The sequence below is a fragment of the Acanthochromis polyacanthus genome, chromosome 12 (assembly GCF_021347895.1).
Source record: "Acanthochromis polyacanthus isolate Apoly-LR-REF ecotype Palm Island chromosome 12, KAUST_Apoly_ChrSc, whole genome shotgun sequence".
Classification (NCBI taxonomy): Eukaryota; Metazoa; Chordata; class Actinopteri; family Pomacentridae; genus Acanthochromis; species Acanthochromis polyacanthus.
Genome location: NC_067124.1, coordinates 37,707,025 through 37,719,780, shown reverse-complemented (window position 1 = coordinate 37,719,780; position 12,756 = coordinate 37,707,025). Strand labels below are relative to the sequence as shown.

At 42.6% G+C, this 12,756-nt stretch overlaps 1 protein-coding gene across 1 annotated transcript; it reads right to left on the bottom strand.

The window, feature by feature from the left end:
- Positions 1 to 130: 130 nt before the first annotated feature.
- slc50a1 (solute carrier family 50 member 1) lies at positions 131 to 10,831 on the bottom strand. Its single transcript, XM_022221725.2, has 6 exons — positions 10,579 to 10,831; positions 10,229 to 10,306; positions 7,074 to 7,197; positions 6,845 to 7,006; positions 1,966 to 2,085; positions 131 to 1,879 (listed from the first exon to the last, which is right to left on the bottom strand). The coding sequence occupies exons 1-6, from the start codon at positions 10,644 to 10,646 to the stop codon at positions 1,772 to 1,774; spliced, it is 660 nt and encodes a 219-aa protein (XP_022077417.1). The 5' UTR covers positions 10,647 to 10,831; the 3' UTR covers positions 131 to 1,771.
- Between the last annotated feature and the right edge of the window lie 1,925 nt (positions 10,832 to 12,756).

Here is a 12,756-nt window from a genome sequence, read left to right as displayed (position 1 = left end):
GGCAAGCCTGACCTAACAGAAGGCACTTAAAGACGCAGAGAGCAGACGAAGGTCACAGTTCCACACACGGCCACAGGAAAGGAAGAGTTTGTTTTTAAGACATCACAATTGATCCTTTTTAAACCTAAAGCCCTTTTCAGACATGCAAAGCTGTCGGTTAATGTGACGGCATCTGAAAAAATGAGCACCAGGCTCAGTTTTCTGTAGTTAAATCACTATTTTAAAAGGTCGTACCGAGCGATACTTACATTTTTAACACCGCATCTTAATGGATAGACACTCACAAGTGACATATTTTGAGCAATTTTGAAGCAAATTGAGTTTTTTTTCCCACATTTAGGTGCCAAAAACATCACAGAGAGCAAAAGACACCATTCTCATTCCCTTTGTCCTACAATTTGCCATCTATTTAAACTAAAATGTCCATAAAAATGCATCTTTACTGCAATAAGGACAGAATCTGTAACAAGTCAGATTAATGAGATTCACCATTAATGAATGCAATCCAAGACGCTCATGTTTAGTTTGTTACTTCCAGCTGTTTAGGAGTATTTCCTCCAAGTTTAATAAATAAGTGCAGCATCAGACACCAGCAGTAACTTATTAAATACTTAAAATTCTAAACGATTCCTGACATGGAGACAGGAGGGGTCAGGATCTAACAGGAGCTGATGTTTAGTCTGTTGCTCCCAGCAATTTAGGACTCTTTCCTCTGAGTTTATTAAATACCCGCAGCACCAAAGACAGAGAATAAACTTTACTAATGGCTTATAAATGATCACTACACAGTGACGGGCTATATCAGGATCTAACAGGAGCTGATGTTTAGTCTTTTGCTCCCAGCCGTTTAGGAGTATTTCCTCTGAGTTTATCGACTACTTGCAGCAACAGACAGAGAGCGACTTTAACTTTATTAATTACTCCTGATTATAAACTATCCGGATGGCTCAGGATCTAACAGCAGATCACAAGGTGAACTTTTCTTCACTTCAGAGTTTCAGTTTATCAGCTGCAGGTAAATTATTTTCAGGCTGGGCGTTGAGCTCAATCACAGGATTTTTTTTATTATTATTTTTACTGCAGATAAAGTCATCATTAGATCATCATCACACATTGGGAAATCATAAATAAACTACACTGTTAGTTATTCGGAGAGCTTAGATTTACCATTTTGTTTTTTTAGCATTTCATTTAAACTTTACTTATTTCATTGTTTATTTTATTCTCTTTAACCCTTTTATTGTCTTTACTTATTCATATATTAATTTTAACTACATTACCTTCTATTGCCTTTAATGGCACTTGTTCATTACTCTTACTTGGATGTGGTCTTTTATTATGTTAGCTGGTGTTGTTGTGTGAATTTATCTGGACTGAGCAGCCTTCTGTTGTTTAATGTTCTTCCTTAAAGGTGCTATATGCGTAAAGCTATTGTTATTATCGGTTGTAGTGTCAAGTTTAGTACCGTTTCTCCGTCAGCGTCTGATTGAAGCCAGGAGGAATATAAATGGATTAACTCTGCCGTCACTTTAACAGACTGACAAAGCTGCGACTTTCCTTATCTTCACGTCTGAAAGGGGCTGGACTGCACACCTTTGCTTTCCCTCCCCGAAAAGTAAACAAAACACAGTTGCCATTATCACCACTTTGTAAGCGGAGTCACTCAGCGAGCTCAGATATGTTCTTTCTGCTGCACTCCAGTAAAAAGACAAGAGGAGTGACGGGAGAGCTTCGCCTTCCACCGACGTCAGAACTGTCCCCCTTGGTGTCATCATATATGCACAGGCTTATAGGAAGGCGAGCTCTGATTGACGGACGCAAACCTCCAAAAGAGATAAAATCTGATCAGACTGGTGAAGATTCCAGGTGTGTTTGGAACCTGCAATAAAAACAACACGGAGGGGTGTTATTATTTTAATCCTGAGGACTGTGATTACTGGCACAGATTCCAGTGCTGCGTCTTACCATGATGTAGTAGTCGTTGAGCTGCAGGCCGTAGAGCACCCAGGAGGTGGAAGTGAAGAAGGTGGCTACAGTCAGAGGGAAGGACAGGCACTGGACGTTACCACTGCGCACTATTTCCACCTGACAGGGAAGAAAGTAGTAAGAGAGGAGCAGCAATCAGCTAGCAAATCAGAGTTTTTAGATTCACATTGAATTAATTCAATTTTGTTTATATAGTGCCAGTTACAGGTCAAATTGTCTCAAGATGCTTTACAGAACCCATACGCCTGAATGAAATATTCGGTTACTCCTCTGCCTCCTTAACCCTTTAAGCGTCAGTCAATTCCAGGCGTTTTCAGTACAAAAAATCGCTAATATTCTATTTTTAAATAAAAAAAATTACGAAAAATACAGGGAATATTGGACGGGCATCGCAAGGTGCATTTCCTTGAAAATGACCAATTCGGGGATTTTATACCGACTTCAGGACATGTTTTGGACAAAATAGTTTACTGGCTTGTGTCGTCTGGATGTCCAAGGTTGGATTATGGCCGTTTTTTGTGGAATATTTTCATCTGTGTGTAATAATGAACCCGGAAATGTGAGTCGCGCTGTGTGCGTTGAAGCCGTGTATAGAGAACGGATGGATGAATATTCGTTTTTGTCGGACAAATGTGTTTTTCTCACCCGCTGTGGTAATCACATCTGAAAGTGGTTTATACCGGCGGATTCATGAGAATCTAAGCTTTCCATCGGCGTATAGTGTTTATATAATCGGGTTTGCAGCCGTCGGACATTCTTGAAATTCCTGTGCAAATTAGTAGGTGTATCACCGGTGGTACACTGAAGCTTAAGGGGTTAAACCATAATGGTACGTGTAATAAATGCAGTCTTTTTGTAGATCTGGAGGCGAGGTTCTCTGAATTGGAAGCGTGGTTCCACACCATGGAAAGCAACCCGCTGGCCGTTCGCCAGGCCCCCTTAGCCGGTGCAGACCGCAATAGCATAGCTGCTAGTGTAGCTTCTGCTAGCAGCTCCTGAGCAGTGGAGAAGCCAGGGTGGCTGGGTGACAGTTCAGATGTCCCTCACAACCCGCCGGCCAGCAGCAGATGGATCCCCCATATAGAGAGAAGGGTTTTGATCAAGGTTTCGTCTCGTTAAGAGTGATTTTTTTCTAGCCACTGTCACCTTAGATGTTGCTCTGGGGGTCAGGTTTATGGGTTCTGTAAAGCGTCTTGAGACAATCTGACTGTAATTGGTGCTATATAAATAAAATTGAACGGAATTAAATGTGCAGCACAGGGAAAGTACTCAGAGAGCGCAGCACTCCGCCAAGGCTGCTCAGTCGTTGGATCATTTCCCACACCTAAAATCATGAAAAAACTCATGGCAGAAATCACAGCAACATAGAATGTTCCCATCTAATCAGCGCTCGATTTAGACGGTCGCTCGATAAAAACGTCGCAAATGGCGACCTGGCGAGCGTCTAAATGGAGCGCTCGATCGAGCTGAACCGCCTATCATGTTTTCTTCATGGAGGCTGCCACTTTGTATGATGTCATCAACCTCCCATGATTCCCGGCGCTCGCGGCGACCGTCTAAATCGAGTGCTGTGTAATATAGATGTACCCACAAACAAAATGACCTTCCAGGCGTGTGTTACACATGTGTACCTTATGAACAGATAAGGAATCACGGGATATAAACCCCCCGTCAAAAGTTTTAGGACACTGTCTCATTCAAATAAAGTAGAACCTGTCCTACAGCTTTTGACAGGGGGTGTATTTCATCACATGGATGTGATCAGGGCAGGACTCTGATCATACATGTAAAGTTTCAGGCAGATTGGAGCATGTTCAGGGCATTTACACAGCATTTGAAATTTCATGGGGAAGGATCAAAATTCCAGAGGCCGCCACGGACACGCCCTTTGACTTTGGAAACAGATTTTAATAACTTTGGATCATTAAGGCCTCCTGTATGTACTGGCCCAATTTGAGGTGAATTGGAGTTTCCCCCCAGGAGGAGTTCACTCTAGAAAAAAATGAAAAATGGGCAAAATCTGACATTCAACGCAAAATAGCTCACTTCCTGTTGGGTTTGGAATGTGGCTGTCACTGACTTTTTGTTCAGCCTGATGTGCTGCACATGTGTACCAAATCTGGTAGATACACCCCCTGTCAAAGGTTGTAGGACAGGTTTATTTGAATGAGAAAGTGTCCTAAAACTTTTGACAGGGGGTGTACATAGAGCCCTCCGTAATTATCGCCACCCCTGGTTAAGATGTGTTAAAAGCCTGAAACTGAATTCAGTTTTTATTGCAGAAGCATACTCTCACACTGAAAATTGTAGAAAATTGGACTATAGGGGGTTGTACAAAGTATGAACATCAGGGGTGCTAATAATTGTGGCACACATGATTTGATGTAAAAGAATTATTTCTTAATGTGTGATTTTTTTTCCCCACTGAATAAATGCCCTTGAATTAAAGGTCGGATTTTCCTCTTTTTTTCATTGTGGTCCTCTATTATTTAGAAAAACCTGAATTTATTAGAAGCTAAAGAACACATCTTAACCGGGGGTGCCAATAATTATGGAGGGCGCTGTATATGTGGTCTGATTTACGGCAAAAATCTCGCGACGTCGCGCCGTAGAAACAGAATTTCGAAGTAAGTCGAGACCCTCCTGTACAAGCCGTTGTTTTGGTCCAACGGTGCACAACTTCAGCGTTTTGGTTCGGCTTTAGCAACACGCCACAACAGCTTTAGGAGTCGCTTTCATATCCTCACACGCTTAATATCAGGACGACCAAATGTGCATTGTTACCAGAAAGTGCTCCAAACTGAGTCAAGAAGTCTGTAATTGTGATGTGTGCTTTAAACACAGACCCTGGGTGGTACTTTCACCTTCCAGCTTTGCAAAACCTGCATGCCTCTCCGTCTGACTGTTCATTCCTTTGTGTATTTTCCCTTTTAGAAATTCCCCCGCGTGTCTAAATCCCAGTAATTGATGGCGACCGACGGCTACAAGTGTCGTATAAATCTGGGATTTCCACGTAAAAGCTACTTCCACCTCTGGAATGTGCTGCGATGCGGAGGGGGACGCGAGGACGGCGTCGGGTTTACTCGGTTTGTGCGATGCTCGGGTCTGATTACGTGAACTGTGAGGAGGAAAAATGTGACCGAGGGGGATGAGACGCAAACAGAGACAGAGACCGAGAATAACAGGAAGACAGATGAAGGAAAGAAAGGCAGGAAACCGACCGACTCGGGGTCAGTGGGAGCCGAGAGGCAGATGGAGGGAAGAAGGCAAACAGGATAGAAGACGGAACCGCGAGACGACATGAAGAGACGAAAGGAAAGGAGAGCGAACAGGGAGTTTATTCCTTCAGTGCACGTGCACACCGAGTCCATGTGAGACAAACACAAATGTGTGTCTGTTACTGAAAATAGGGTGTAAGTCCTCATGAAATGAGTAAATAGCTTTAGCAACACACCCAGTGCTTTGTAATAACAACTCCATTCAGTCTCTAACAAACTTGATTTTCTTGCTGCACAGCGTGAATTCCTTCAAAGTGAGTCTTTACTGTTGGAGGTACAACAAAATCTCAATTTCTGCATGATTATAAGTCTACTTTTGCCATTTTTTGATTCATAAAACAGCTCTTTTGTGTATATTTAATCATTTTATCTTTGGTTCCATAAAGCAGCAGCATCCTGAAGTCTTGGGTTCAAGAACTGTGCAGCGTTAAGTTAAAACGAGCTGTTAATGAGTGGTTTTCAGTGTTTAAATGGGCAGAAATGAGGCATTAATTAGACCCTCCAGAAAAACGTGATTATGCGATCGCATGAATTCACGCATTAATCACCAAAATGCCGCTGATTATGCGGGGGTCAATTATTTCCCAAAAGGCCGCATAATTCCCGCAAGAATCTCACATTTCCACAAAAAAAAGAGAAATATGCGGGTCCCGCTTGATTTCACAATTCCCGGATAAAATGAGAAAACTATAACCGATATAAATGGAGTTGTGAGTTTTTATGTGACGCCCGGCCTGACGTCATCAGTTCACGCATTCACACACACACTAGAAGCACGAGCTGATGCGGAGCGCGGCGCTCAGAGACGAAAAACAAGAACGGCGAATGCTCAAAGATCACATTTACCTACGAATATTTCAGCCAGAGACCGGTGTTATGAGAGTGTGTGGCTCCGTTATGAGAGAGGGAGAGAGAGAGCAGCGTGTGTGTGTGTGTGTGAGAAGGGGGGAGCGAGATGTCTGAGCGACCCTGAATGCAGCACGAGCGAGAGAGACGGCAGTCGGTTCGGGGGCCGAGCAGGAAGGGTTAACACCGGGCTAAACAGGACCCAGATTTGTGGGGAGAAACTTTTTTGCACCCCGTGCAGCATCGTTCTGGAGCACCGAAGAAAATCGACCGTGTTGCAGCACTTCTCCACGATGAAGCACAGCAAAAGGTTTGCTGAACACAAAGGACTCAAACATTCAGCGGTAGCCTAGTAACAGGATGTAGGAGAAGAATCACCTTTTTCCCCAGTTCTTACATATTTTGCATCTTTTTGCATATTTCACAACTATTCGCAGACTTTGCAACTTTCCGCAATTTCCCCGCATAAAATGGCATAAAAACCCGCATATTTGTTCACATAATCAAGGATTTTAGCTCGCGTTTTTCTGGAGGGTCTAATCAATAGCTCCCATAAAAGGTGGTTTACACTCCAAGGTCAGCACTGATGATAAATTATTATCCATACTCATGCTATACGTTTGTGGATACTGCCACTGCTTATGCACGATGTTCTTCCTGAGTATCCTCCACTCACTATCTCCCAGTGAAGTCCAGCAGCCTGTCTACATGCAGCCTGTGTGTGTTGCGTTTACCAGGTCGGTCAGCGGCGACATGTACATGCTGACGGTGACGACGCTGCAGGTGAGTCCCAGCTGGCTGAGCCGAGAGTCCCCTTCTGGTAGAAACATGCCGAAGTAGAGCCAGCCGCAGGTCAGGACCGTCCCTGCCGCCACCGTCTGGGACATCACCAGCCTCTGAAAGCAGGAGACGGTCAGAGCCGGCTGCAGGGAGGAGAGAATTCCTGCTGGAGGACAAGCCTACCTTATGCTTGGTGTAGTGGAAGTACATGATGATGTAGAGGATCTGCAGAAGAGCTCCGATTATGTTGACCAGGACGATGGTCTGATCTCTCTTCAGCATCCCATAAGACAACCAACCGAGGTTGCTACGGCAACGAGAGGAGGATTAGACGAGCTGGCATCATGGCTTAAGTCTGGCTCCTTCTACATAACTGACAGTAAAGCCTGCTACAGTGCACACAAAACTGGAGTTACATCCAGCAGCTACTATTTTTCTGGCAGAACTTTTTTGTGGAACCATTTCTTTTGCAGTTGCTGTTTCCATATTTATGCATTTTAAAAGCACAGCCAACATTCAAACACATTCATTAATGTTTAAAAGTTTGGGGTCATCCAGACAATTTCATGAAAACTCCCACTTCTATCCATGTGCTAACATAACTGTACAAGGGTTTTCTAACCATCAATGAGCCTTTCAACACCATTAGCTAACACAATGTAGCATTAGAACACAGGAGTGATGGTTGCTGGAAATGTTCCTCTGTACCCCTATGGAGATATTCTATTAAAAATCAGACGTTTCCAGCTAGAAGAGTCATTTACCACATTAACAATGTGGATTAACAACTGGATTTATCATTCATTTAATGTTATCTTCATTGAAATAAAATGCTTTTCTTTCAATTAGACATTTGTAATTCAGCCCAAACCTTTGAACAGTCCAGTATATTAGTTAAAGTTGCTCTAAATTATTTCAAGTTGCTCGAAAATGAGTTAAAGTTGCTCTTGTATTCATAGACAGAATAGTTGCAGATCAAATGTAATATTCCTTTTCCCCACATGTCATGCTGTATGACTCTCATCCAGGTTGTTTTCTCCTGACTAGATCCTTGTTTGTGTTGCATCTACTCCCATCACTTTGGATCAAACCATCTGCTAAACGAAATCATGAAAACTGTAGGACAAACAACATTCAGTTTGCTGTCGAAATTCATCCATCACTAATGTCAAGCAGGAGAGCCAATAAAAACAAATGATCAGCGTTGTTGCATTTACAGTTAAGTTGCGTTGAAAGATTTTTGACGTCGGACTTAGCAACACGCAAGAAAACGTCCAGCCTTAAAGTCGACATTAGCTGCTTGTTTTCTTACATTTATCCCCTTATATTTTCTTTGGAACAGCCAGAAAGCTAATAATAACACAATTAAATAAAGTCATCCATCACCGTTAATGCCAGAGTTCATCAGTGTTGAGCTGTAAAGTTGATTGGAACACTTTTACTGGCTCATATTATGCCAAATACTAATAATAATCTGACTCAGAAGAAGATACAGAGACAGCATACGGTCACAATACTTTAGATGGGAGCGTTAAGTTGTTTATGCAAAATGCAGATTTAATGAACTTTTCATAAATTCGGTGCAACATTTGATCAGTTACAGCTGACTAGTGCATGTAAACTTGTCACTGCAGGAAGAATAGTTACACAACGCTTGAAACGAAGCACGATCCGACTGTGTGTTCAAGGTGGTATTTAAACAAACAGCACTAAGATCCCGATAGGCGGAATAAAATACATCTGTTCTTCTGTGTCAATAACAAATGCGTTTGTGCCTGTTTTTATGAGTTACAGAATGTATGATTCAGGTTAAGCTGGGGGTTTAATTTAAGGCTTTTAAAGACTGCAGGAATGAAACCCGCTTTGAAGAACCAAACCCTCGAACAATGAAGGCTGACCCAGAAACTGCATCCAACGGAAAGAAACCTAAGTCTGGATAAACACAGGGTGATGTCCCAGCTGGTGGGTGAGCTGCAGGTCTTATTATCTTAAGACTCCACAGTTTTCATTTGTCACATGATCATGCAGTTTGTGCAGTGAAATGTTAAACCGTGCAATCACAATAAGATAAAACAAAAAACACTGCCTGAAAAAAAGAAAAGTCAGAAATAAATAATGATTGGGTGATACCTGTGAAGCTAAAATGCAAAATACGAGTGCACATGTGCAAGAGCTGCAGTCAGAAATGTGTTTGCAAATGTTCTACACATACAGTCAAGGAAAACAGGATTAGACCACTCTTGTTTTCTTCAATTTCTTGTTCATTTTAATGCCTGCTCCAACTAAAGGTACATTTGTCTGAACAAAGAGTAAAGAGTAACCGGACTTTCCTCTGCCTTTCCTTCATGAAGGGCTTCTTCCTGCCCTGTGTGACTTCAGAGCAGCTTCAACAAGTCGGTTTTGAACTGTCCTTGCTGAACAAGTCATATTCCTAAACTGTGTTCACTCATTTTTAAGGTTAATGGAAGCCTGAGGACGATTCCTGACACAGGAAGGGATGAGTGCACGGTTTACTTTTTAATGTTGTTTTGTCTTTTTGTGTGTAATTGTGTGTCTTGCCTTTAAATTGCCCCTTGGGGACAAATAAAGTTATCTGAATTGAACCTTGTGAGGTAGAACGACGTTTCCTGCCGCGACCAGCTAGCTACTTGGTAGTACCATCCTGGGCCTGTTTTTTCTGGGTGTAATGAACGGCTGTCTTGGACATCTTCAGTTGTTTCACTACCTGTCTCTCACTCATGCAAATTTCCAGCAGTGCCAAGATGGCTGCCTTTCTGGCTGCCCATATTTCTTTCGTTTTTGGCATTATGTGAGAGCTGACAGCTTGAGTTGTGCTCTTTGAATGTGACATGAAGTGTCCTCTTTATCTACCCTGAGAATACAATGAAGCTTAAACATGTCAAATAGGACATGAAGTTTTATGGAATTAGCTGCATTTATTGTCGTGTTCATTGTATTCTTCAGGTAATTTACCTTTAATGGCACCAGGCATTAAAATGAACAAGAAACTAAAGAAAACAAAGGTGGTCTAATAGTTTTTTTCCATGCCTGTATTTCCATTTATTTGTGTGCGTTAGGGCTTACAAATGAACTGCTATGATTTGGAATGTAAACGATAATTATCTTATGACCTTCATCAACAATTCAAAAAGCTGAACTTCCGCATCTGTTGCAGCTTTTTTTTTTTTAATCAATTGAGGGTTACATAATAAAGCTTATTACATGGTATGTGACTTCTCCTGTATTTCTACTTTGCATTGTGTCTGCAGAAGCAAACAATAATAAATAACTTAAAAAACAGACTTAAATAAGAAAATAACAGAAATTGTGTCACTCACTTAAGACATGTGGTGAGAAAAGGGAGAAACTGGATGTTGTCAGTACTTTTGGATTCTCGCATCGTCTTCAGGTCGGTCCTGGAAGCACAAAGAAACAAATAAACAAACAAAACAGGAAGTAAACACAGATACAGACACTGAAAACACTCGAAAATAACAGATTCAATGCACTTAGTTGTAAATACTTCTCACGTTGCTTCATTTTAAACTTGTCATGACAGTGTTTCACATGAATTCAGTTCAGAAAATCAGTCAAAACAGACCTGACAGCTGTGTAATTATACAATTGCAGCAGAAAATAAAGTTAATATCGAAGCTAATGCAGGACATTAATGAAAAATTCCACTTACAGTCCAGTCGAGAACATCCCGACGGTGAACACGATGCAGGCCCATGACAGAAGCTGCAGAAAATCCATAGAGCGAAAGAAAATCAATCTAAAAACACCCGCCGGCTCGATATTTTAACCTTCAATGTGCGTTTTTTTAATCACGGTTTGATAAAGTGCATCAAAATAAAGAGGGACTGCAGCTACGGAGGATCTGTTTCCGTGTTTGCAATCAGTGTTCCCCGGGTAGCTGCGCTGTGACTGGCTGCGCGGCCAGACGGGTGGGGTGGCTCTGACCAATGGGAGACCGGAACGTTTTAACGTGGCACGTAACGTCATGACGTCGCAAGAGTCTTGTATGTACAGTGTGGAGGAATGAAAGTTGAATCCAAGCGGGTTTGAACAAAAAAACCAAACATTCATAATAGTGCAAATATGCCGATTTATAGTGAACATTTATTTGAACAACTGGTTTATTTTGGCTGGAAATTAAATAAAAAAGTTACAAAAGACACTAAGACATTGTTTTAGAGATGTTAATGATAGATTTTAAAATTGTTTCTATATATTTCACTTATATTTTTGTAAAAAAAAAAAAAGTCCTTGAAATTCTTTCTTTTTTTGGCTGGGTTGCTCCAACATCTTCTCATTGTTTTCTCTTCATCATTTCTTCACCACTTTGGCTCCATGTTTCACATCATTGTCTTGTTGGAAGCTCTAATGCTGCCCAAGGAGCAGTTTGTCTGCAGGCTGCCTCATGTTTTCCTCCACAGTCTTTTCTCATGATTACTTAGACCAGACTGCCTGGTCCATCTGCTGAAAAACAGCACCAAAGCATCACATTCCCACCACCATGTTTGACCGTGGAGATGCTGCTGTTGGTCTTGAATGCTACTTCTTGCAACACCTTAGTTTTTTTGGTCATGGCATTTGTTGTACAAATTTAAAGAAACAAACATAAACGCTAACTTGTGTATGAATTACTTTTGGTTCCCAGCTGGTCCCAGCCTGGGGGTAAAGGCTAAGTCCACTGTGGACACCATGGACACTCATTTGTTGCTTTAAGGCCGGGTATAATTTCCATTTCGACAAGTCTGCTCAGGTCTGCTAGATATAAATGTGGACTTCTATGCATGCTGGCCAAAGTTTGTGGCCACTGTGCTACAAAGCCAGTAGTGCACATGCTCAGCTGTAGCTTTTATGTGGAAAATACGCACATATGATCACATGTGTAGAATGTAGCCCATACAGAAGACTCCTAGCAGGCTTGTAAGTGGCAATATAATACCAATAATTAAATGTACTTGTGTGGCATCTGTAAGGAAATACAATCAAGGTTTAGTACTAGTTTCTAGTCTGTTTACAGGACTCTGTAGTGTATATGTATATTTAGTCCTATCCATGCAGCAATTTTCATGCCCCTGGTATCCCAATGCACTTTTCGTGCCCCTTGGATCCTCAGCAGCCCTTTGTGCCCCTGGTTTCCCATCCTTGCCCTTTAGTTTTCCTTAGAGTCACCTGAACCATCCCTTAGTTATGCTGCTATAGGTTCAGACTGCTGGCAGACTTCTTATGATCCGATCAAATCTTCTCTTCTCCTCTCCTCTCCTCTCCTCTCCTCTCCTCTCCTCTCCTCTCCTCTCCTCTCCTCTCCTCTCCTCTCCTCTCCTCTCCTCTCCTCTCCTCTCCTCCATACAGTTACATACCATCATTGCATGTCACTAACTTTGTGTTGTCTGGTTTGTGTTTTGTCCTATCTGCAGATGTCTCTGGATTTGGTGAGGATGAACTGTGTCCCTGGTGAGGGTGGGGGGCGAAGCCTCACATTGCCACACACTGAAGCTTCGCCCCCCCACCCTCACAGGGGACACCTCACTCGCCTGGACCCTGGGCGGCGGGGGCCGCGGCCTGCCAGCCTGCGGGGTTTGCCTCCCCAGGGGGCCGCGACCACCACACGCCACTGATCTGGCCACTCTGCTGGGCGTGCCGCAGGTGCGCCGGCTGCCACAATCAGCCGGCTGACACGTCACGGGCTTCCGGCCAGACCCTTCTCAGGAAACTGTCAAGGAAGGTCATCAACATCTACAGTATCTTATAAAGGTGCCTGCATGGCTCAATGGTTGAAGCAACGGCGAACTATGTACAACAGCGTGGGTTCGTATCCCTTCACTGCATGTTTTCCCTCGTTTCCTGCCTGCCT